Source organism: Cibotium barometz, chromosome 41 (genome assembly GCF_041138505.1).
Source record: "Cibotium barometz isolate CiBa-2024 chromosome 41, ASM4113850v1, whole genome shotgun sequence".
Taxonomy (NCBI): Eukaryota; Viridiplantae; Streptophyta; class Polypodiopsida; order Cyatheales; family Cibotiaceae; genus Cibotium; species Cibotium barometz.
In genome coordinates, this window is record NC_141086.1 from 46,747,137 (window position 1) to 46,773,110 (window position 25,974).

The following is a 25,974-nucleotide window of genomic DNA, read 5'->3' on the forward strand; positions in this document are numbered from 1 at the left end:
TGAAGTCTTTTATTAAAAATAAGAATATTGAATATAAAGCATTTTAGAAATTGAGAAAGAATATGAAAATAGCAAGGTCGAGAAAAAGAACCTTTATCTAGGCCAAGTAATTGGCAGAAATCTAGAAAAAGACCCATTATCGGTATCGAAGTAGGAAAAACCGCGTGATCAGGATGGATATCATCAGAGTGGACACAAAGAGGACATGGACTAGTCCCCTTGAGCCCTTAGGTACAAAAATGGCTCATTTTACAAGAGCCATTTTCTACACCTCACCAGATGATTTTATCACCCGCCCGGCGTACATGGATATACACCTATCACATGGGATACGTTGTGGCATTGGACACATCCAAACCTCATCACACCAGCTGCGGATTGAGACAGGGCTATGTGCATCAAATCTTGGATCCATTTGTCAGCTATGCTACTTGGAGTTCAAAGATGCCTGGGATTGTTCCTACTAGACCCTCTTGGTAGATAGGAGACCGAGCCATGATATACCTAGAGGATCCTGGCAGATTTCTTCGACACCGGCACCAGCAATACACCTCCTGATACCTCCTCCATTGGGCCATCAGGGCACCGACCACGCTCCCAAAAGGAGTCACCACTAATAGAGCAATCATCTTATGTCGTGCTCGTCGGCCACGCCCACCAAGATCCCGACCACGACATCCTCACCATCGCCAGTTCAAAGCCATTATTGCTCGGTATCGGAGGCACCTACCTCGCTTCTTCGACCTCTCCATTCTAGGCAGCCCCATCGAGATATTTGATCTGAGGAGAGGGCAACACTTATCAGCATACATGGTTTTACCAGATATACATTTTCCAATATTTTCTACTGAGCATCATCTAGGAGTCTTACTTACAATTCTTATAACTGTAAGACTATCAATTTATTGTACTTTTTAGTTTCATTTAGTTGTTCTCTTTGATGAGACACCAACTTCAGATGTACTCTCAATTTTGCTTCCGAATGCTCCCTACTGATGTATTGTAGGGCTAGATACTTACCTTCAGTTCTTTCTTTTCTTTTCCAGACACTCTATCAGATGTCACATGGTTGTAACTTTGGTCTCATAGGTCACTTTGGCCTTTTGAAAGACGTTAATATAACATTTCATTTCATTTCTCTCTCTCTCTCTCTCTCTCTCTCTCTCTCTCTCTCTCTCTCAAATGTTTCCCATTACATTGTATGATTGAAAGGGATGTTTAACATGGAAATGGCAGACATTTCCGTGATCAGCTTTTAGTTGGATGGCATATACCTAAGAACATCATACTTGACGAGGATGCAATGTGTGTATATCCTTGAAAGTGGGTAATGCATGACTTAAGATAGATGGACAAACAAAATGGATAAACCAGAAGTTTAAAGCCATGCTATAACTGTACCACATGAGATGCCCATATGTCTTAATTTGATAATGGTTTCTTTATTACTTGAAACTATGATGATGTTACTTACGAGATGAGAGTATTTCATGATGATCCAAGCAAAGTCTCTCTGCTGTTTCGTTGCAGAAGCTTCAAACAGTCCATTCAATATGTGAGAGACACAAAAATACACTAAAGAATAAGGTAAGAAGTGATGCTTTCAAAAAAAAAACACGACATGTTCTCTGGCTATATACAAGAAGAATATCAAAACTGTATAGATTTAGCTTCAGTGTTGCAATGAATGAAAGCATCAGACCTATGGTGTTTACTTAAAGGACCTCCAACAGGAGGGGGTCCCCTGATGCCATGGCCTTCATTACACGGAGAAGTTCACGTTGGTTTGTTGCCTTTAATGGCCTTACAATATGGGCCTCAGCTGTGTAAGCTGCATCTGAGCCTGTCTTGTAAACAACACTACTAAAAGCCTCCGAATCGAAGTTGTCTAGAAGGTCCATGGCCAAGAAAAACAAAGGAATGGCCAACTCTTGATGAAGCTTTGCCTGCACCCCTAGTGCTACAAGATCAACAAAGTCTCCCACCAGGCGCCGAGGAACATAGAAAACTTCGGATTTGCTTACTACGAAATGCATGTCGTCGATGTTCTCTCTGTAAGCAATCCGAAAGTGGACCGGCAGGCTTTTCACCATGTTCTTTACAGTTCTTTTTATGCTGCTCTTATGATACCATTCAGTTCCATTTCTGTCATGACTTGCAACTTTCCATGCTTTGCTCACCTGAAAGAATAGAAAAAAAAATTGTTTTATGCATGCATGCATATGCATACATACATCTGTGGTACGCACGAGGCACGTGACATGGCCCCCCAGAAGAAATGCATTATCATACATACAGGCTTTCATCTCAGTTTGAGGGCAAGGACTCAGTACAATGCTTTTGTTGAGATGGCACAGAATATGTCATGTGCAAAGGTGTCATGTGCAGGTCATGTGGAGCTCTTCCATGTGTCAGAACCTGTCAACTCATGTGTACTTGACATTATGTGGGTTTCACAGACATGGGCTGCATAGAGTAATACAATTTTCAGCAACCTGGCATGGCAGTGTATGACATGAACAGTTTAGGAAACAGATCTCCAATTGTGCACGCAGACTCACTAAGCTTTGGTGCAGGCAAAAAACTGAAGGCAACAAAGGCTACCTAGGGAGCCAACACCCTCTAAACACATGGATACTGCCGCACAGGCGAACGAAAGCACGGAACTTTGCAGGGTTTCTGTATGCTTAGTGGCATTGGCCAAGTGGAATTTACATGTGCAAAATCTTTGGTCAGGGAAGGAACCTATGTCTTAACAAATTGTGCACAGCATTCTAATTTGCAAGTTGATCATGTTTTATGTTGTTGTGGCCATTGAAGTGTGGGGCTAAGACATGCTGAATAGAGGAATATAGGCTGAGTTGGCACCGTACGGATTAGGGCAGAAATGGCTAGTTCGAAAAGCCAGGTCAAACAAGGATAGCCTCACTATTAAAAGCCAGGTGAAGTTTGTAAATACTAACCTTGTGCAGGTTCCAGAGCTTGGTTTTGTTGGCTTGCAGTAAGTTCCAGTAGTTTAATATGACATAATCTTTCATAAAAAGAAAACCTTCCGCATCTGAGTATTGCTCAAAAATATCTGGTAGCAGTCTGCAAAAAAAGAAAGTGAGGAAATTCCAACAGTAACCACCACTTATCCAAACACTAACAGCTCCAAACAAAACTATCAACAACAAGATAATACTCTCTCTCTCAGCACGGCGATCGGCAGGGAACAGCCCTGTCCCCCACGCAGTTCCCTGCTGTTTGCCCTCTGTTCACGCTGCACGCTGGTCCCTGCTGTTCGCCCTCTGTTCGTGCTGCACGCTGGTCCATGCTGCATGCGCACCTCTGTGCGTGCCCTCCCTGCTCAAGTCCCCAAGGAAGCAACTACGGGGGAATAGCCAAGATGAAGTACCAAGAGCTGGAGGCATACATCAAGACAATGGAGGACAACACTGTTGGAACACACAGGGAGTTAGGGTTTCAGCTAACAGCCACACAAAGACGGAGATGGAGATTGAGAGTAAGAACCAGTGGAGGTTGTAGAGTCAACCTACCAATATCACAACCATAATAATATGAAAGCACAAAAGCAATAGATAAGAGTGTTCTTTCACACTGGATATCCAAGGGGAAAAACCACATGGGAAAAAGTGTCCTTGGTTAGGTCCTGTTCACATGTAGCACTACCATAAGTGTGCATTTGCCTTCAAATGGTGTAAGTGTGAACTTGTACAAGGTAGCAAATCACTTTGTGTACAAGAGCAAGCCTAAAGCTTTTCGAAAATCTTTGAACTTCTCTCTAGGAAAAGCCTTGTAAATAGATCTGCAACATTATTTTGTGTAGGGCAATAAGATAAACTAATCTTCCCTGCATGTAATCTCTCTCAAACATAATGATAATGGATCTCAATGTGCTTGGAATTTGGGATTTCATGCCACGGCCAAGCACTCTCGCTATCAGTGAGAATAGTAGTGTGTCTACTGACACTCACGAAGATCAGCCAATAATCTCCTCAATGTCACATGCACTCTACACTGTAGTGCATGGTGACAAACTGTCTCATCATTATCAGTGCAACATTGTAACAGTATTAGTTCCATTCAAGATTATATTTGTCATACGCCGTGACCCCATTGTAATCCTCAGTCCAGGATAAGTCAGGCACGAGCTATGTAGGTCATTCTCAGCCATAGCAAGTCAGTCAGTCACTCTAAGTCCCTTAACCCATGTAAAGAGACACATTCATGCATATATAGTCAGTAGAAACCTTAGGGTTTGCATTAGAAAGTGTCCTACATATTGCATATTATTCATGCATAGCATCTAGACCATTGCAGGAACCCCAGATATCATCTAGTATTTATCAGGATATTTACTAGGATTTTTCTGGTATTTTTGCCATCATTTTCAGCATTTTTCACATCATTTATGCATTTATGTTGGACATGAGCAGTCGGCCAGCTCAGTAGCCAGCCGACTGGCTCCTTGTGTCCATATAAATAGAGTCCTTGCATAATCATTCATTCATTCAATCATATTCAGCAATCAGCATTCAGGCGCATCAGTCTTCAGCCTTGCATTCACTTCAGCCCTATGCATTTTGGAGAATCCTACAGCTAGAGGAGCATCAACGCTTGTGCATTCAGCCCTCCATCAGCAAACACAGCAGTTCTCAGCATTCAGCCATCAGTAAACCTTGCGTTTTTTGCATCCATACAGTTTTCAGCATTCATCATATCATCGTTTTTCTCCAGCCACTTGGTGAAGGTAAAACGCAGCATTCATAACATAGCAGCCAGGTACGGGACGGGACGTATAATACGGCAAAGTATAATACGCGTATTATACGTCTTTTTCGAGGGGCCAAAATAAAAAAACGCCGTTTTTTTTTAAATAAAAAACACTAGTTTAATTACATTTGGTCGAGACATGTCACATACATGTTTAAAGTTGAAACTTGAAGTGTTGAACTCTAAGACTCAAGACTGGAGTTATAACTTATGAACTTATGAACGTTTAAACTTTAAACTTTAATTTTGAAAGACAAGGAGAGACTTGAGTTATGAATCATTATCATGCTTAAAGAGATTAGAGAATACAAGATAATCATGAAATGTACTGAGTACTCATGAATCTAAAATCACAAAATGGGAATCTTGAATCCTGAATCCTAACATAAATAAGGACGAAGCCGCAACATAATAACAATGAACATATGTCATACATAAAAATGAGCCACTAGTCTGTAGATACTGGAATGTGGCATACAAAATGTGACTCATGAGTCATTCATCAGAGTCAAGACTCAGACTCTGAGCTAGAATCATCCCCACCATGGCCACGGTCATGCTCATCCTCCTCACTAACACTCCAATCACTAATGCTGGCCTCTGCCTCTGGCTCGGGCTCTGCCTCTGCCCCTGCCTCTGCCTCTGTCCCTGCCCCTGGCTCTGCCTCTATCCCTGCCTCTGCCCCTGCCTATGGTGCCGGTCCTCGTGCGAGTCTGATGTGCAAAAGAGGCTCTCTCTACTGCAAGGAAAGCCCACACTTCATCTTCTTCGTCACGAGGGTGCACTAGCTCCTCCATGCGAATCTCAACCTTGAAAGTGTCGGGATTGATCTCATTGATTGCTTTCATTTTTTCCCTCTTTCGAAGAAGCTTCAGATTGGAATTGACAAAGACAAGACGCTTTAATTGTGCAGGCAACAAGCAATTTCTTTTCTTTGTGTGTATGGCCGCAAACAAGCTCCAATTTCTCTCACAAGCGCCGGAGGAGCAATCTTGTGAGAGAACCCTCATAGCAATGCGCTGTAGCTCGGCACAGTCACCACCATACTTCTCCCACCAACTGACAGGTTTAAGCTGGGCATCTCGAAGACTAGCTCGTGGTGAGCCAAAATCAACATCATGCATGTCGCGAAACCGAAGAAGCTGGGTCTCGAGAAGATCTTGCGTTATTGGGTCTCTCTCCACTTTGGTGGTGTACTCTCTCCATCCCACATTTAGCTCGCGATCATGTCTCTGAGCATCTTGTCTCCAAAGTGGATGCAAGATGTGGCTAACAGCATGAATTGGACGATGAAACCAATCCCATCGTGTTTGCCATATCTCCTTGATTTCATCCATCCTTTTGACATAGAAGTTTAGAACAAAAGACAATAAATTAGAATCTAGAATACATTATAAGAAAAAAGACTCAAGAGTCAAAAGCAAAGAACGACTTACATCCTACAACTTGCAAGTAGCATACCTATTATCATCAAAGAGGTTGCTTGCATTGAAGGCCGCACCCACCTTCTCCATGAACTCGTAGATGAGGCCCATGGTGCATCCCTCCGAGTCGCTAAGGCGTAGTGCTGCGATCAATGGCTCCATGAATGCTACAATGCACTCCGCATCATGCCAAAAGACTGCCTCATAGATGAGATCCTCAAATCTTTTGCCCTTTTCGGTGCGGCTACCATCCCATGAAATCCATCTATTATCCGTAATCATACGCCGCAAACCACGTCGACATTTTACCAATTTTTGGAGGACAATGAAGAGGTAGGCAAAGCGGGTACTTGAAGGCTTTGCGAGCTCCGTCTCACAATTTGCCCGATAGATACCAAGAGCTCGTTGCTTTCTTGTCACATAGTTTACCATAAACTCAGCCTTCTTCACCACATCCGCCACCCATGGTATGGCTCCCACATCTTCAATTAGAAGATCAATCGAATGCGAAGCACAAGGAACCCAACTGATTTGTGGATAGTCTCTCTCCACTAGTGCGCCGGCAGCCTTGCAATTGGATGCATTATCTGTGACTACCACAACCACATTCTCGCTTTCCACTTGTTCTATTGCTGCCTTTAGATGCCCATAGATAAATTCAGCTGTATGTGCCTCCCCGGAGCCATCTATGACAGTCAAGAACATGGTGCCGAGACAACAAGAGACAAGGATATTTAAGAGAGGGCGGTGTTTGGTGTCCGACCACCCGTCACACATAATAGTACACCCATACCTTGCCCATGCCGCCCGTATTGGTGCTAGCTCCTTCTCAATGTCCATGACCTCTGCCTTCAATTCTTTGGTGCGAAGAATCTCATATGATGGAGGCTTGAATGTGGGCCCCGCATCCGCCACTGCACTAAGCATGTGTAGAAAAGCCGGCTTGCGAGCATGGTCAAAGGGCACATTGCACTCGAAGAAGTATTGCCGAACTCTTCGTCTTGCATTCTCATGCTTGATTTTGGCCCAACTTTGTTGAAGAGACTTCTTTGGCACATTTGGAGGTGGAGGGCTTGGGGTGAAAGATGGATGTGCACCACCGCTATGTGGATGAAAAGAGGCTAGAGCTCGAGAAGAACCGGCAACTGATGATGCGGGAACATCCTGTTGTGGTGAAGTCTGGGAGGAATCTATGATGGAAGGTGCCGTACCTTGAACCTCAACTCGGGCTCTCTTTCTGGCACGAACAACACTTGGATCTTCACCCAATTTCTGAATGACATCATCGGGAATGTCGCTGGGACACACATCAACTCCCTGGCCAGTAATGTGGAGAAGGTGAGCTCTAACACGCGGTGCACTGTCGGTGTAGACAATGTTGCAATGCTTGCACCGCCAATTTTTGTCGGCCTTGTTCTCGATCACTTCATCCCATACCGCTAATTTCTTTCTCCCCATGTTGCGTCTCACACGAGTGCTGCCGCCTGCGTAGCCTGTAGGTAGTAATAAGTATGCGTGTGTGAGTGTGTGTGTAGATAGTATGTAATATGTATTGAGACGAGAGAGAGAGAGAGAGAGAGAGAGAGAGAGAGAGAGTTATGTTGCTGCCTTGGGGGCCTGAGCAAGGGTGGGTGGGGAAAGGGGGGCCAACCACCAGAGAGTATATGAGAGAGAGTACCGTACCAGCGGCCACCACAGCAAGGGAGCGAACGGCGAACGAAGGGAGAGAGGGGGGCGGCGAGCAGGGGCGAACGAGCGGAGCGGAGCGGAGATGAGAGAGAGAGAGAGAGAGAGAGAGAGAGAGAGAGAGAGAGAGAGAGAGTACCGTACCGGAGAAAGGGGGGCGACCAGCACAGCGAGGAAGCGAACGACCAGAGATTGGAACTTGGGCGTGCAGGTTCGGGAAGCACCAGAGCGCACGCGGATCCCAAAAAAGCCCAGGCATAACGTTAAACGTTAGCCTGGCAAATTTTTTAATTAAAAAAAAACCTCACGTTTTTTTTCAAAAGGACGTTTTTAATCCAAAAAACGTCCCGTCCAGTATTTTTTATAAAATACGCGTTTTATAGCTGCTATGATAAGCATTTACGGCATTCATACTCAGTCTAGAACAGTCCCAAACAGCCCCTCTCTCAGCCCTAGCTTTGCATCCCTCCCTCATTCCATTGGAAAGAGTGCATAGGCTCGAGATTGGACATCTTTGGTGCTTCTACAACAGTGTATAATTCAACCCAACACCTGGTCTTCAGAGGTCTTGCGTTTGGCTTATCGTCAGTCACATAGTCAGTCTCTTTAAAGATAATAAAGCAAATACTATCTCAGTAATGGGATAGGGGGCCCTTCAGTGGGTAATTCGGGACCCCATACGGTGTACAATTCTCATCTCTCTCTTTCATATCTCTCTAAAGTTTGAAGTATTAAAGTGGATTGCTAAACTCGTGAAACTCAGGATGCAGAAGACGGTGTGAGCATTTGTGTGACAAGATCCTCCAATACGAATACTTCCGCTGCATGTTACATTGGTATCAGATTCAGCTTGTCCACACACACCGTATCCTAGCATGAGAGCATCCTTGGATGGTCAGATTGCGTTCCAGCACGACCACCGACTTCAGCATCATGTCTACAAAGGCATCAGCCGGAAGAAGTCTCCCCCGAAGGAGACCTTGCTCTTCCAACTACGGCAAACACCATAGCTCTTCTTAGAGCTCAGAACCAGTTGCGCATGGAGCATCTCCAACTCTTGGAGGCAGCAGCAGCAGCACATCCTCCTCCGCCTCCAGCAGTCCACGACTACATCTCCCTCTTCTTTTAGATGGAACAACAAAGAAGAGAAGACGAGGCCCGAAGGAGAGAAGAAAAAGCAAAAGCGAAAACAAGAAAACAACAAGAAAAAGCAAAAAGACAAGACTATGAGGAAGCCCAATGCAGGATCGACGAAGACCGACGTCAGGCTGAACTCACCGCTCGGGAGCACCAACGAGAGCTCGATCGAGAACATATGTTACTCGAGCACCAAAGGGAAAAGGAGGCCATTCATTTTAGATACCAGCACCTCTCTTCAGCATCCCCCGCCTCAGGTGCCACCAGCCAGCAGTCCGCAGCATCAACTACCGTCATTTGCAGTCAACCAAATTTCAGGAAGTATGATGGTAAGTGTGATCATTTAGCAGTTAATCAATTTATTCATCAATTTAATGCTCATTTTCCATTAGCTAGGATCACAGATCCTCAAGATGAGTCCACATAGCGGCTCCCCATCTCACTGGTGAGGCAATCACTTGGTGGCACCATTGGTCTAATCTTTTATACAGACCAGACCACAGGTGTCACAGCTTTTAGCTGGGAGACCTTTGTCCATGACCTAAAGACCAGATTCCTCCCGCCCCAGTACATGACCGGTCTGGCAGATGAGTTCTATGTACTCAGACAGAACGGATCCCCAGTGCTTTAGTTTTCCGGCAAGGTTATTATTTTAGCACAGCATATAGGGCTATCTGCGCAAGCAGATGGAGCAATTCATTCATGGATTGGATCCTAACATTCGGTTCATAGTTCGTAACTTTGAACCCAGTACATATGACCGGGCTTTGACTCTCGCTCAGAATGAAGAAATGAAGATGAACGGAGGCAAGCCCAAGCAGTCATCCCAATCCAGTACCAAACCCCAGTAGCAACCGCTGCACAACCAGGGAAAGGTAATGCATCTTCTAAAGATGCTAAGAAGGACGGTAGTAATAGCTCCAGTTCAAGGGGTAAGAAAGATAAAGAATCTAAGCCCAAGAAAACCCCCGATGAAAAGGCTAAAGCAAGCATTATTGGAGGTTATCTTCCTCCAGAGGAGCAAAAGAAGTATCAGTCAGAAAACATATGTTTTTTCTGTCACATCATAGGGCATGGTAAGAAGGATTGCCACAAATGGCAAGCGGAACAAGCCGCCAAAGCTCCTTCTGCCATAGTTGGCACAGCATCCCCAGCTCCTCCAGCCCCGCCTACTACCACCAATGCGGTTCAACTTTTACCTTCTATGCATCCTATGTCATCCGTGGTATTTGATGCTAAGCAGGAGGGTGAGAGCGATGCTGCACAGAAAAGCCTCATCCGAGCTTATGGCTCTGCCAAGGGCCGATAGTTTGTAATCCTTTTCGATATGGGCAATTCTGAGGACGCCATCTCTCCCCAGTTGGCTAACAAAATGAGCTGCACATTAGTCCCATATCATCTGGATGTGGACAGGTTTACACCTGGTCTCCGCACCCACATTTCGCAGAAGGCACAGCAGTTTGCCTTTGATGTTCAAAAGGCCTCATTCCAACGAGATTTCATTCTCTCGCCTCTGTTGGGGTGTGACATGATCTTAGGAATTCAGCGGTTCCGTCAGTATGAGCCTATTCCCAATTGGGAGCAGGACACTTTTACTATCTGTAAAGGTTTTCCTGAGCCTGTCATGATTCGTGGGGATAGAAGCATTCTTGGTATCCCATTGATTTCGTATCTCTAGGCCCGACGAGCTATCTGCAAGGGAGTAGAAGGAGCACTACTTTATGTTCATGCTCAAACAGTCTCTACCTCATCGGTAGCATCCATCTCATCCTCAGTCCCTCAGTTAGCAGACCTCCTATCCAAACATCAGGACATTATGCTTAGGGACGATCTCCCGCCCAGTCTCCCACCCTCTCGCCCTAAGGACCATCACATTGATTTGATCCCTCGATCGGATCCTCCTAGCAATTTTCCCTATCGTCTTTCCAAGACTTTAGAGGGCGAGTTAGAAAAACAATTATCTGAGCTCCTCCGAGCCGGATTCATTTGGCCTTCTTCCTCACCATTTGATGCACCCATCCTGTTTGTCCAAAAGAAGGACAAGTCTGCACGCCTTTCTGTAGACTACAGGGCATTAAATAAACTCACCATTAAGAATAAGGTTCCTATGCCAAGGATTGAGTACATTTTGGAGCGTTTAGACGGTGCTAAGTTTTTCACTAAGATCGACCTCAAGAGTGGTTACCGTCAAGTCCACATTTTTGAAGCTGACATTCCAAAAACAGCTTTCTGGACAGAGCATGGTCACTACGAGTTCGTAGTCATGCCTTTTGGGCTTACAAATGCACCCATAACCTTCAATAAAATGATGTCCATGATTTTCGCAGTCCACATTGGGAAGTGTGTTTTCATATTCCTTGATGACATTCTCGTCTTCTCAGCCACCGCGGAGCAGCATGAGAAAGATGTGGAGAAAGTCTTGCAACTTTTGCGAGATAATTAGCTCTACATAAATGCCAAATAGTAAAGTCTATCTTTGGTGTTAAAGAAGTTCAATATTTGGGCTATATCATCGGTTCCGACGGGATTAGACTGGATCCATCAAAGGTTCAGGAAATCTTAGATTGGGACATTCCTAAGACCGCCTAAGAAATCCGCTCATTCGTAGGTCTTTGTCAAGCCTATAGCACCCATGTCCACCAGTTTTCCAACCTTGCAGCACCTCTTACAGACTTACTCAAGGGGGTGAAGACTCACAAGCAAAAAGTCTCAGTTACACGCAAGGCACTTGATGCATTCCGTGCACTCCATAAATCCGCCTCAGAAGCGCCTGTATTAAAGTTAGCATCTTGGGATGAACCTTTCGAGGTCATTACCGATGCAAGCAATGTAGCCATAGATGCAATTCTCCAGCAGGACAATAGACCCGTGGCATACTTCAGTAGAAAGTTGGATGTCGCCAAAAGAATTATTCGGTATATGACAGAGTTTTTGGGTATGATCACGGTGCTCAAACATTGTAGCCTTTTCTTTATGGACAGGTTTTCAGAGTAAACACAGACCACAAAGCACTTAAGTGGCTTCAAACTATGCCAAGTGCCCAGTGGAGTGATCGATAGGTTAGGTGGAGTCAGCTCTTCCAACAGTTTGGAGGAATGATTGAATACATCCCTGGTAAGCATAACCCAGTAGCAGATGCTCTTAGTCGAAAGGCCAGCATCCAGGCAGCCCAAGAATCTACCATTCTCGAAATCACGGGGAAGGATTTAGATAGTATGAAAGACCAATATGTCGACTCCCCTGAGTTTGGTACTCAGTACAGTTTGGCCCTCAATTCTGAGCCAGGCCATTATTCAGTACAGAACGGTTGGTTGTTCTTCAAGAACCACCTCTGTGTCATTCGGGAAAAGCGTCCCGCTCTTCTCCATGATGTCCATGACTCCTTAGTTGGAGGCCATAGGGGTATCAACAGTACCCTCGAGAAATTAGGACAGTCCTTTTATTGGCCAAAGATGAGGCGTGATGTCTATTCACATCTTCAAGCCTGTAAGATTTGTCAAAAAGTCAAGGTTCCACGTACAAAGAAGGCTGGTTTACTTCAACCTTTGCCTATCCCCGACAGACCTTTCATCGACATATCTATGGACTTTGTAGAGCCTCTACCAACATCCACCGTATACCGTAACACTCAGTGTTTCACCATTGTGGATCACTTCAGTAAATTCTGCATGCTCATCCCATGCAAGCATACGGCCACAGCCGAGGACATAGCCCGTCTGTTTCTCAAGCATTGGTACCCAGTTTGTGGTTTGCCTAGCACCATCACATCAGATAGAGATTCCAAGTTTACCTCACATTTCTGGAGGGCATTATTTGAAAACTTCAGAACTAAGTTGCAGCTATCTAGTGCATTCCATCCGCAGACAGATGGCCAAACAGAAATTTATAACCAGTTGGCCTTTGATGTTTTCAAGTCATATTGTCATGACCAGCGGTCCAAATGGGAACATTATCTTCCATTGGTCCAAGCTATCTTGAACGACACTCATTCATCCAGTGTCGGACGGACTCCATATGAAGCAGCCTTTGGTCGCCATTTCTCCTCTTTTGACGAGATTGGTGTCTCCATCTGTAGAGGCTAATAAAACCACAGAAGCATTTTCCGAGATCATTGAGTCAATCAAGGACCGCTTGACCAAAGCACATGAAGCATATAGCAGACAGGCGAATAAGTCTAGACAAGATGTCCACTTCAAGGAAGGGGATTGGATCTATTTGCGTATCATGAAAAAAAGATTGAAACAAGTGGGCAAACGTAGTCCCAAACTTTCATTCCGTAGTTTTGGACCTTTCCCAATAGTTAAGAAAAGTGATGTCTCCATGAAGTTAAAATTGCCTACCAGTTGGACAATGCATGATGTTTTCCATGTTTCTTGGCTAAAACCATATGTTGGACCAGAAGTGTTTGATGTTTCAGATGAACAGCAGCCAGACGTGGTAGACAAGCAGAAGTCATCGAGCCCGAGCAGATCCTTCTTCATCGTTGGACGTCAGTTCTATACGAAATTCCGAGATCGAGGTACCCACGAAGCCATATGGCTAGACGAGGAGTTCTTTCAAATTACCCCCAGTTGTTGGCGGACTACTCGGACACCATGAACCTGCCGCCAAGCTAAGCAGGAGGGAATGTCACATGCACTCTGCACTGTAGTGCATGGTGACAAACTGGCTCATCATTATCAGTGCAACATTGTAACAGTATTAGTTCCATTCAGGATGATATTTGTCGTACGCCGTGACCCCATTGTAATCCTCAGTCCAGGATAAGTCAGGCACGAGCTATGTAGGTCATTCTCAACCATAGCAAGTCAGTCAGTAAATCTAAGTCCCTTAACCCACTTAAAGAGACGCATTCATGCATATGCAGTCAGTAGAAACCTTAGGGTTTGCATTAGAAAGCATCCTGCATATTGTATATCATTCATGCATAGCATCTAGACCATTGCAGGAACCCCAGATATCATCTAGTATTTATCAGGATATTTACTAGGATTTTTTTGGTATTTTTTCCATCATTTTCAGCATTTTTCACATCATTTATGCATTTATGTTGGACATGAGTAGTCGGCCAGCTCAGTAGCCAGCCGACTGGCTCCTTGTGTCCATATAAATAGTGTCCTTGCATAATCATTCATTCATTCAATCATATTCAGCAATCAGCATTCAGGCGCATCAATCTTCAGCCTTGCATTCACTTCAGCCCTATGCGTTTTGGAGAATCCTACAGCTAGAGGAGCATCAACGCTTGTGCATTCAGCCCTCCATCAGCAAATGCAGCAGTTCTCAGCATTCAGCCATCAGTAAACCTTGCGTTTTCTGCATCCATACAATTTTCAGCATTCATCATATCATCATTTTGCTCCAGCCACTTGGTGAAGGTAAAACACAGCATTCATACTCAGTCTAGGAAAGTCCCAAACAGCCCCTCTCTCAGCCCTAGCTTTGCATCCCTCCCTCATTCCATTGGGAAGAGTGCATAGGCTCGAGATTGGACATCTTTGGTGCTTCTACAACAGTGTACAGTTCAGCCCAACACTTGGTCTCAAGAGGTCTTGCGTTCGTCAGTCTCTTTAAAGATAATAAAGCAAATACTATATCGGTAACGGATAGGGGGCCCTTCAGTGGATAATTCAGGACCCCATACGGTGTACAGTTCTCATCTCTCTCTCTCTCATATCTCTCTAAAGTTTGAAGTATTAAAGTGGATTGCTAAACTCACGAAACTCAAGATACAGAAGACGGTGTGAGCATTTGTGTGACAAGATCCTCCTATACGAATACTTCCATTGCATGTTCCAAGAACTATCTAGAGCCTAGGCTCTGATACCATGTCAGAATACCCAACAGAGATGATGACTTGATCCGGGAACACGAGCAAAACGTAGTGCAGAAAATCACACCACGAGAGAGAGAGAGAGAGATAGAGGTGTGTAACTCTGCTCTATATACACAAGAAGATCCCGGGAATGATACAAAAAATGACAAGGGGGCTGGGGGCCATTTTATATGGCCCCCCAACAGCAGTCGGCCTGCTGTAGGGCAGCCGACAGGACACATAAAATCCCCACGACTGAAAATACTCAGTCGCCCAGCAGAGGGGGTCGGCCAGCATCAGGGAAGTCCATGACCCATGCAAATCAGTCGGCCACCTCCACAGACTCCATAGATGCAGTCGGCCAGGTTCAAGGTCCTCCTGCCACTACAAGACTGCCTCCCATGCCACAGAAAATAGGGAAAAATGGGGGAAAAATACGGAGAGTGGGGAAAAATGAGAAAACACCTCATAAGGGCAGGCACACCCACAGCAAAGGCCCTGGTGTATAGATATAGACAGGAGATATCATGGACACATTGTAATTTGTACACCTTTTGTCTCATAGACCCATTGGGTCTTTTGCAAGACATTCATATATCTTCTTCTTCTTCTTCTCTCCCTCTCTCTATTGTGTATTCTAGAATTTGACTAGCATGTTAGCATTAATTCAATTCAGCTTCCGCATACGTCACAGTGGTATTAGAGTGTGTTGGAGGTGCTAGCAACCAATTAGCATGTGTTGAGTCACCTAGAGGAGCTTTTTGCATGTGAGTTAAGTCCTTCAACAAGATTCATGCATTAGGTTGTGTTTTCAGCCGAAATTGCATTTAGGACTACATTTACGGATTGCAAAGGTTTACAAGATCCAGGAGTAAAGATTCCACTTGGGTGATGTTCTCTTTAAGGGTTGTACAGACGAATTGGCAATATGTGAGAGTGATCCAAGCAAGAAATGCAGCAAAGACAACCTAGCATTTACTGTGAGCAAAAGCACAAAGGTGAAGAGTACAACCAATGTTAAAACTCGGCACGAGGGAGTTTCCAAGGTTGCCCGAGAGCTTCCAGGATTGGAAGTGGCATAGGAGACCATTTCTCCAAGAGAAGTGTAGATTGGTGGAGAATCCCAAGTTATTGCATATGTCGGTAGCAACCGAGTCAACGCTAGCACAAGAGTCACTCTGAAATGGTCAACAGGTGTTCAAAAAGCTAAGAGACTCTCTAAATCCCATTCAGAGGAGGTTTGGCTATAACAATTTCCATCGAATTACATGGACACTATTGTATCACTTATAAAAGGCTCTGAATACCCAACAAACCCCCCTTCGGAGAGAAGGTGGTGAGACCCAACACACAAAGGAAGTAGATACCTTCTACCTCCATCACATGCTGCAAGCAAGCAATCTAGCCATGCACAACCCCCGTGCCATGCTAATCCTCCAATTAGCAAGTGACCGATGCAACAAAATCAGCTTTTCATCACCCCCCCTAGCTCCTAACAAGGATAAAAGATAACACAGAGCCTTTTATAAGTGAAGACGATATAAACATATAAAGGGAAAAACACACGAGTATTTAACTTAGATTTTGGGAGATAAACATATAACAGGAAAAACACACGAGTTTTTAACTCAGATTTTGGGGGATCCCCGTGCAGAAAACCCATGACTCATGCATAATGATGAAGGGGAGAAGAGGCTTAGAAAGCCCACTCCGTTCGCAACCTTCATTTCCACCCCTAAAAACTATTATCTTGGATCTACATCAGCACCAAAAACAATACCCCATACTCCTTCCCGCATGAGAAGACGCTGCACCTTGGTTTGCCAAATTGGTACCAGAAAACTTTTCAATGGATGGTGCAGACATCATGATGAGAAAGAAGGTTTACCCTTTGAATGAATAGTATCTTTATGCAAGCATGGAAGTGGATACCTCAAGCTTCATACTAATCACAACAAGCAACAGGGCGGAGGCCAAATGTTGATAAAGAACTAGGCAGAGTCTTGGCACAGGAGGAGCTGCTGAGCTGGGAGGAGGACAATTGAACAACCAGCGGCACTGGACGTCTCCCCAGTAGTGCCACCGCCGACGAGCTGAGAAGCGGTGGTGCACCCTGCACTAGTGCCGCCCGGAATTGGTGGCGATAACAACGGCAACGCTCGACTCTAGGTAGGCGGCTCCCAATGGCTAAAACGGCGCCAACATGCTCTGGGCAACAGCGACAAGTTGGCAGTAGCAGCTTGAGAACCTACCTCTGATACCATTTGTGGGTATTAGATTTCTTTCTGAAAATCACCATTCAGAAATGCAGCTTTGACATCCAAGTGATGCATGTTTTGCAACCTTTTTGTGTAACCAATGCAACTAGAGTCTGAATGGTTGTCATATGGGATATAGGTGCAAAAGTCTCATCATAGTCAATGCCTTCCCTCTAGGCATAGCCCTTGGCGACTAATCAAGCCTTATACTGATTAATGGGACCACGAGGCTTCCATTTCAGCTGAAACAACTACTTAGTGCCTATAGTACGACGAGCAGATCACATAACTCCCATGTATCATTTTTGGAAATGGAGTCCAACTTTGAACGCATAGCTGAAACCCAATTGTCATCCTCCAAGGCATCAAAGTGAGAAAGCAGAGCATAGACACAACACACACACTAGGGCAATGACACATGGCAAGTGCCTATGACATTCATTGCTTATCACATTCGCGCATAAAAGAAGCTACAAGAGGTTGTTCACACACGTAAACACACTAAGCCATCTAAGGGTTGTTTCACACACGCATGAGGCTCTGAATACGCAGCAGTAATCCTAATCTATTGCCTATTGCTGAACATGTGAGGGCAAAAGGACGAAGGACCAGATGTACGAGAGATCAGAGCAAAACAACACAACATGAAATGGGTGAGTGAGTGTATATATGATGGTGAGTGAAAATATGTACAAGAGTCCTCTGATGTGAGGATACTCTGAGCAGAAAACTAGTGCAGAAGCAAAGACGATGTCGGAGCAGAAGCACAATCGATGACGAAGGCTCGCATCGATGTGAGGCGAAGGCACTCCGAGAGGTGGACGGTGTCGAAGGCTCGCGTAGGTGGATGCAGAGGCACTCCGACGTGGTAGTGGGCTTCAGAAGGTGAAGTGATGCTGAAGTGATGATGTAGACTCTGTTGACAAGGGTGCTGCGGTACCTGAATGGTGATGAAGTGCAGAGAGGACTGCCGTCCCAAGATCTGGTGACAAGGGTGCTTCAATACCTAAGGGATGGAGAGGAGCAGAGAGGGTTGCCGTCCCGAGTGGTGAGAGATGGTGAGCAGAGAGTGGGCCACTGTCCCAAGGTAAACTGTAGAAGAAAACGATGATAAATTGTAGCAAAGAGTGGGCTGCTGTCCCCAGTGGTGTACTGATGATAAAACGCTGAGGTGCTGTTCTGTGTAGCAAAGAGGGCTGCTGTCCCATAAGCTGAGGTAAAACGCTGGTGTGCTGGAGCAGAGAGCCGAGGATGATGAAGATGTAGTGCAGGCCCCGACAGCAGCAACAACCAGCAGGTGTGGTACCAGATATGTCTATGAAGTGGTACTATCTGCTGAATGATGAGGCTCTCCTATATATAGTGAGTGGGGCTGCTGGTCGGCCAGGCTAGGGGCCGTTGGCCAGCAGCAAGACCCACAAAATCCAAAATAAAACAAATAAAATCCATAGTAATCCCCTTTTTAGAGCTGGACAAGAACCATTTTCACACAGAACATGCTATATTTACAATGGTTCTTGGATCTAGACTTAGATCCAGTTCATGCATGCTAACCTATTGTGCATACAAAAGATGTCTTGCTGAATCTAGAGCTTGGTCAAGCTCTCCATATGCTTGCATTCATATCTAGAGTTGCCTCAGGTTACCTCTGTGCAGGGGGTTCTTGCCAACACTTGAGAGATGCTTATGCCTAAATGAGGGTTAAAATCCCCTTTATATAGGGTTCATAGTTGACTGATTGCTGGCCGTTTTCAGGTCGGCCAGCACTTTACAAGTCCAAAAACTTCATAAAACATGTTCATATTGTGCCCAAGTTGTGTCCCAATCATTGGACTGTGTCCTAAGCACCTATTGGGCTATCAAAACCGCCCAAATCAGACCATATTCTGCCCCATATCTTGCCTAAGAGACAGCTAATGCTGAGCTCCATGTCCATGTGGCACTCGCAGATGTGATGCACATGACACCCCCTCCTACTAAACAAGAGCATTGGGGTACTGCATACACCTTTGCTCCAATCTGCAAGGGTCTTTAGGTAAGCTAGGGTTAAACCGGATGCACATGGACATGGATCTTACTTGCAACTGCCTCTTAGGCAAGATTAGGGGCAGATTATGGTCTATTTGGGTAGCTTTGACAGCCCAATAGGTGCCCAAAGGTGGGCGGCATGGACCAATGGTTGGAACACTAGTTGGGGACAATATGAACATGTTTTATGGCATTTTTTATGAATTTTTTGTGACCTGAAAATGGATGGCCGACCAGAATACGTCTTGCCATCAAATCCTGATATAAAGGAGGTCAAGGTCATTCATTGAAAGATTCAGGAAGAGGTGCAGCAAATGCAATCTCAATTTTGCAATGCCAGTTCCTTGGCAGCAAACAATGCATCAAGTATCTCTAGAAATCGGTTATCTGAGTGTTTCTCAATGGGACAACCGATTCATTAGAAGTAACCTTTTGTATGCATGTAGAAAGGTTTACAAGTCAGATCTGTCTATAGATCGTATTTTGAGAAATATACAATAGTTTAGGTCTTTCTCTCTCCTTCTCTATTGTGTATTCTCAAATTTGACTAGTGTTGATCTCTACACGTGCTTAGCATTAATTTCATTCAGCTTCCGCATGCATGTCATAGTCGAGCTACTGGCCTGGGCAACTTTCCTCCCCAACCTTGTTCCCGTTGCCTCTATGTCGCATGCACTCTGCACTAGTGTGCATGGTGACAAGATGGCTCATCATCGCATTTCTATCATATTATTTCAGCATTTATCTCATGAGCAAGTCGTGTAGCTTTTAATGCTATAGTCGGCCAGCTCTGTAGCCAACCGACCAGCACCATATACTCACATATGTAGACCCCAAACTCCTACTAGCCGACCTCACCTCTCGACTCACCACAATCTTACACACCTCTGCCACCAGATACCCCACCAGCACCATGCCCCAGAACGATTGGTATGACGAGGAATGGCACACAACACGTGAGCGTCTCCTACGCAAACTTGCAACTGGCCAAATCTGAGAGCGAGATGCTCAAAGGATTAACCAATACACAACCAGACGTAAGAAACAAGCACATGTTAAGGGCCAATACAAGGACTTATACCAATCTCTCAAAGGTGTGAACTGTGCTAAGGGCTGGAAGAAAATCCGGGAGAAATGCCCACCCACACCCATCACATCTCCATCCATATGGCACACATCTGCACGATCCTTGTACTAAGTACCAGATCAGTCCCCCCATCCAACCACCATCACATTCACGTCCCATCACATACACCTCCACACCCGACAAGGTAGCCCGAGCCATCCAGAGACTCAAAAACAGTAGATCACAGGACCATGAGGGCCTCTTGGCAAAGCACATCTCCCATGCGGGGGAGACTGTAGCACCCCTCCTGGCCCATATGTTCAACCAGGCTCCTTCGGGAGGCTTCCCACCCACTTGGACAGCCCATATCATCACACCTATCCATAAAGCCGGAGATCCCATGGACCCCAACAATTACAGGACTATCATGATTGGCCACACACTGGCCAAACTTTATGGGTCAATACTTGAGATTGAGCTCAACACACTAGCAAAGAGACATGGGCACAGACAATCACGGCAAGCAGGCTTCCGCAGGTCAATCTCTACTTTGGATCACACCTTCACCCTCCGAGCCATCATAGAAGAGACCAAAGCATGACACCGACGGGTTTACTGTTGCTTTGTGGATTTTCGCAAAGCATTTGATACAGTGCCTCAACCCAGACTATTGCAGACACTCCCCGATTTGGGAGTACCATCAGACATGATTTGAGGGATCGTGGCATTATATGAGTCAGTCAAAGGGCGGGTGAGATGCACAGGAGGATTATTAGAGGAGATCTCCAGAACCATTGGAGTGAAGCAAGGATGCCCACTGTCTCCCACTCTCTTTGGCCTCTACATTGACGAGATTTCGGCCTTCATTGATAGAGGAGGGGGAGGAGGCGTATCACTACCAGGCATCCTTGTTTCCATACCGCTTTATGATGATGGCATTGTGCTTATTACAGATTCTCCAGAGGCTCTCCAAAGGCATCTTGACACATTACAGGACTTCTGGGCACAGCAGGATCTCCCAGTAAACCTTGGGAAAACCAAGGTTATGGTCTTCAACACATCCCCTCTTTTCACATCTTGACTGAGTTTCACCTACATAGGCAGCCCAGTGGAGATTGCACACTCATATGTGTACTTGGGAGTCACTTTTACAGGACCGGTCTTCTCAATGAGCCATGCTATAGAGGCTAGACTGCTGTGAGGGTATGCTTCTCTTGCTCTCATGGAGAGACAATGCTTCCAAGCCCACTTCCAAGAGCTGAGGACCAAGATGTGGCTATTTGACACCTTGGTCGCTCCGGCATTGATGTATGGAGCACTCTTTTGGGCACCTGATCTTACAGCGGCCAAATGGTCGAGGATAGAAAGGCCTCAGGTCATGATGCTCTCCCACATGATACGCAGAAAACCATCAGTCCCACATGATATTATCATGGCAGAGTTTGCTACACCACCCATGGTAGTAGAGCACTTTTCCAAACAATCACATGCATTCACAGGATCAATGCCATGGCCCCCTGGAGACTCCCAAGGCTCGCCCTATAGTCTTCCTAGCAGCTACCAACAGATGGGCACGAGTCATGGTATAGCCGAGTATGCACCTAGTTCACAAGGCAGGAACTCACGATGGATCGCCTCCCCCCACTCCAGGATCGCCCGGACTCCCCATTCATCATCTCTCAGGATGACAGGAACCGGGTGATCAAATATGATTTATTGGGACTAGACATACAAGATACCTGGATCACAACACATGAGTCACTCTCACACAAACGGTAGACTACAATACTACATGGATACTTTCATAAGCCTTACAGAGGATGGTTTCGTACTGAGGGCCAGATATCTTGACATATACATGTCACATGCCATGCAGATTGCAGTGGGCCAGTGTCATCGCACAGCCTAAGGATAGAGACAAGGAGAGCTAGGCAGAGTGTGCCAGCAAGAGGCCGAGTTAGATGAGCACTTCATATGCAGGTGCACCATATATTATGAGATTCGAAGAAGGTTCCATTGTCTCTTTAGAGAGGGGTTTGGACCCTTATCCAAGATCACGGATTACCCAGATCAACGGTGCTTGGGCCTCTTGCTCATAGAGCTTCATCGCCACAGAGACTCACTAATTAGGGAGTCGAGACCCAATGAGAGACATCGACCCCAGCCCCAGCGACCATCACTCAATTCTTCCCACCACCACGAGAGGACACCCCACCAGCCATGGATGACATACCCACAACCTCATCGAGCCACACATTCTCAAGTGTCTGACCCCCCACCACAAACCCCTCTAGTGTGACTCTAGACTGGGCCATGGCACTACAGTAAGCCCGATGCCCCAGACTCCCTGGACCTCACCAGCAACACAGACATCAGCCCCAGCATGAGGAAATCTTGGAGAGGCACAAAGCCACCTTCCCACGCCTAGCGGATCTACAGAGCCTTCTATAGGCTAACCCCATGCTCAATATCCCTGATGGCCCCCTCCCCCTACCAGGGGGTTAGCTCCATAGGTTGTATGATGATGATGGTCCCACTTTGTATCATATGGCTCGGATTTGACATTCCCAGCTCATAGCTCTAGTCTTTGTTTTCTTTTGTACCATGATGAGATTGATGTACCTGATCTGTCCCATAGGTCGGATTCGGCCTCCCGTGGACGTTAATATAACTTTCTTTCTTTCTTTCTTTCTTTCTCTCTCTCTCCAAGAAGAGCTTCACATTCAAAAAAACTCAAGGACATTTTGACAGGTATGAAAACAATTGTCAAAGGACAAGGACGGGTCAATTCCATGGACCCACTCACACATCACAGTAAGGGCTGAATCAAACAGCTCAAAGAGGAAAATGGCAACATCCATAAAGTTATACAGGCAACCAAGGCTAAGATGCAGAAGGACAAAGTGGATCAGATAACATTAGAATGAGCTATGGTACCATTATACAGCCCCTTTATATACACATTGGCATCATATATCAGCCATATGGATCCTTGTATCGGACCACGTGTTCTAGCGTAACTAGCTAGTCCTTTTTCAGTTTTTTCCCATGACCAATATTTATCATGGATACATTGTACTGCTTTTTAGTCTCATAGACCCTTTTTTGAGACTTTTGTAGACACACTCTCTCTCTCTCTCAACGGAAATTCTAACTGGGATAACGATAGAATGAGCTACAATTATTGTCACTCACTTGTAGGTTTGCCAATCTTCATTTGCCTCAACCCCAAAACTTGCATCACTCTTGCCAGAAAGCAATACCACGGTTTTAAATATTCGGCCATAGAGCATTCTCCATCCTAGTGCTGTGCGGTTGACAGGCCAGGAGCATTCCATTATCAAAACAATGTCCCCATAGAATCTCTTCCATCTGAGCAAGTTTCCTATCTCAAACCCTACAGTCGAAGCCTCCTCCACACCAAGATGCACGGAAGGGAGGGCAAGAGGCACAAACTCCAAATGATCTGGCTGACCTGATAGAGGCCTTCCCCTGTCAACCTCAAGAGCAAACAATGTGGGCTGGGAATATCCCACAGATACAAGATCTTGAAGCCAAGCGGCCGTGTAATCCACATCTTGTGCTGTCCAAAAACCTGCTTTCGCCATCGAATGACTGAGGTCAAGAACTTTCTTGAAAAAGGTTGCTTTCTTTGAAGTCCAATGCACCAAGAAATCGGTTAGCCTGTCAATATTTTCATGCAAATCTTTCTCATCCTCAAAAGAGTGGGGCTTCATGGTATCCTCCCTGTATATGGAAGGCGGATAGATGGCTACATAGCCCCCAATCTCCCACAAGAGCCTCTGTGCCCAATAGCCCCTTATGATATCTGAAACTTGAGGGTTTACTGACACAGGAAGCATAAGCGCCCAGAAAGCTGAAGCATGGAATAAGGTGTTAAGATTGTTGATGGGAGCCATGGTTCCTTGTGGGAGGGCAACAGGAAGTGCATGGGAATCAAACCTGATATCGAATGACTCTGACTCGGCTTTCCGAGTGTGATAAAAGATGGAGTCAACATCCGGGAACCCATTGGCAAGCCCCTGCTGGATGAACTGTTTTCCACTCAGGACATGGCTGTAGTAAATCTCTGCATTAATGTTGCTTACAGACTCTAGAGGGAGACCGCGGGGCCATACTGATCTCTGCCCAAAGTGGATGTAAGGGTTCACAGTTGTTCTATTGTGTAAGGATAAGTACTGCAAAAGAGTCTCCTTCTTGCTTTTGGGCCCAGATAAAACCACATCAAAAACCTTGCTGAGATCGCCCCCAAAGATGGATGCGTTTTCATCAGCATCATAGATCATTTTGGCACCATGCTGAATTGCGAAAAGATAACCAACACTCTTCCTGACATAGGAACTGTAAGGGAGGTGAGCAAGAACTCTGAAGCCGAGGGTCGCCTGTTGCTCAACTGACAGGAAAATAGCACCTCTCACATCCCAGTTACTAGGTGTGTGGCTATCTCCAATAGCCAGCACTTGCCATCCTTGCATTTTGACCATAGCTAGAATTTGTTCCGTGGGTAGGCCGGAGGCAGCAACAACGATCCATTTGTCAGCCTTGACAACGCGAAATTTGCCTTTATCCTTCATCGCTTCGACCTTCTTGAAGTCCACATTAGGGAAAGGGTTTGAATCAGAGCTCTTGGAGGGGGGTTGTATGCAGAGAAGGGCAGAGGATTCTCCTCTGTTCTTCACTAGGATGAGGATGAGGACACTGAGGAAGACAAGGCCCAAGATGACCAGTTTGGAGAGATTTTCTGAGATGTATTCAGAGAGGGTACCTTTTCTGCCGAAGCGGCCAGGGTCCTTCTTTAGCAGCTGTGATCTGAAGTAGCCTGTTTTGAAGTCGACCTTGATCAGATGCTGTTGTTCTTCGTTTGCAGATTTGGCCCCGTTGGTTTTGGGCTCTTCTGCTGGTGCTGCGCCCGCCCATTGCCTGGGTTTTGTCCGCTCTTGCTGAACCAGCATAGCTCTGACAGTGAGTGCGAGAGAGAGTTGCTATAGGACCTTCAAAGCAGCAGCAGCAGGAGAAGGAAATGCGCTCATTCATGCGAAGGAGGCAAATTTGTGGGCGATCTCCCACTTCTCTTTCCCTCTCTCACAAATACACACACACACACTCAGAGAGTTGCAGGATCGGTACCTTACGTAATGGCACATCTGCCATTGCATTGGGAGTGTTTAGTGAAATGTCACGATCGTCCAGCTCTTCTCATGGGACCAGATCGATAAGCAACTACCTACCTAGCCCACTAAGCTTCGGCCACTAGCTACATGTGTGCATTTTACATTAAGGGGGTCAGTGAAGGCAATGCGGCTGCCAATGCCCATCCCAAGAGCCATGGGCAAGTGAGATTCGCATGTTTTGTTATCTTTTCTACCACACTAAGGGAGGGGAGATTCTCACGTTTTGCAATCTTAGAGTACTACTAAATTTTTATATGAAGCACAATCCTACCTTGCACTCTTGGGCATCGAGTGGTGCCAACATTATTGAGTGGTAGATGGCAGAGTTGTTATAAGCATCACCCCAGCATTGAGTGGTAGATGGCAGAGTTGTTATTAGCATCACCCTAACCACACCCAAACACACTACCAACCACACACGTCACTCCACTGATACCTCCATTCTCTAACACCAACAACTCCATCAACCTAACTATCTTGCTCTTCATTCACAACCTCTATTTAACCCCATATGCATAAACACAATCCCCACAAACATCACTTGATCACTAAGGGGCATAAAATTGTCGACCATTTTTACATTCAGCCATGA

At 45.6% G+C, this 25,974-nt stretch overlaps 2 protein-coding genes across 2 annotated transcripts; both read right to left on the minus strand.

Moving 5' to 3' along the window:
* Window positions 1–1,583: 1,583 nt before the first annotated feature.
* LOC147615014 (putative glycosyltransferase STELLO2) lies at window positions 1,584–25,543 on the minus strand. The gene is made up of 3 exons (XM_086780300.1): window positions 23,386–25,543; window positions 2,964–3,090; window positions 1,584–2,180 (listed from the first exon to the last, which is right to left on the minus strand). Exons 1-3 carry the CDS (start codon window positions 25,161–25,163, stop codon window positions 1,716–1,718), a joined length of 2,370 nt encoding a protein of 789 aa, XP_086636426.1. The 5' UTR covers window positions 25,164–25,543; the 3' UTR covers window positions 1,584–1,715.
* LOC147615015 (uncharacterized) lies at window positions 5,042–7,793 on the minus strand. The gene is made up of 2 exons (XM_086780299.1): window positions 6,238–7,793; window positions 5,042–6,114 (listed from the first exon to the last, which is right to left on the minus strand). The coding sequence occupies exons 1-2, from the start codon at window positions 7,656–7,658 to the stop codon at window positions 5,364–5,366; spliced, it is 2,172 nt and encodes a 723-aa protein (XP_086636425.1). The 5' UTR covers window positions 7,659–7,793; the 3' UTR covers window positions 5,042–5,363.
* Window positions 25,544–25,974: the final 431 nt, after the last annotated feature.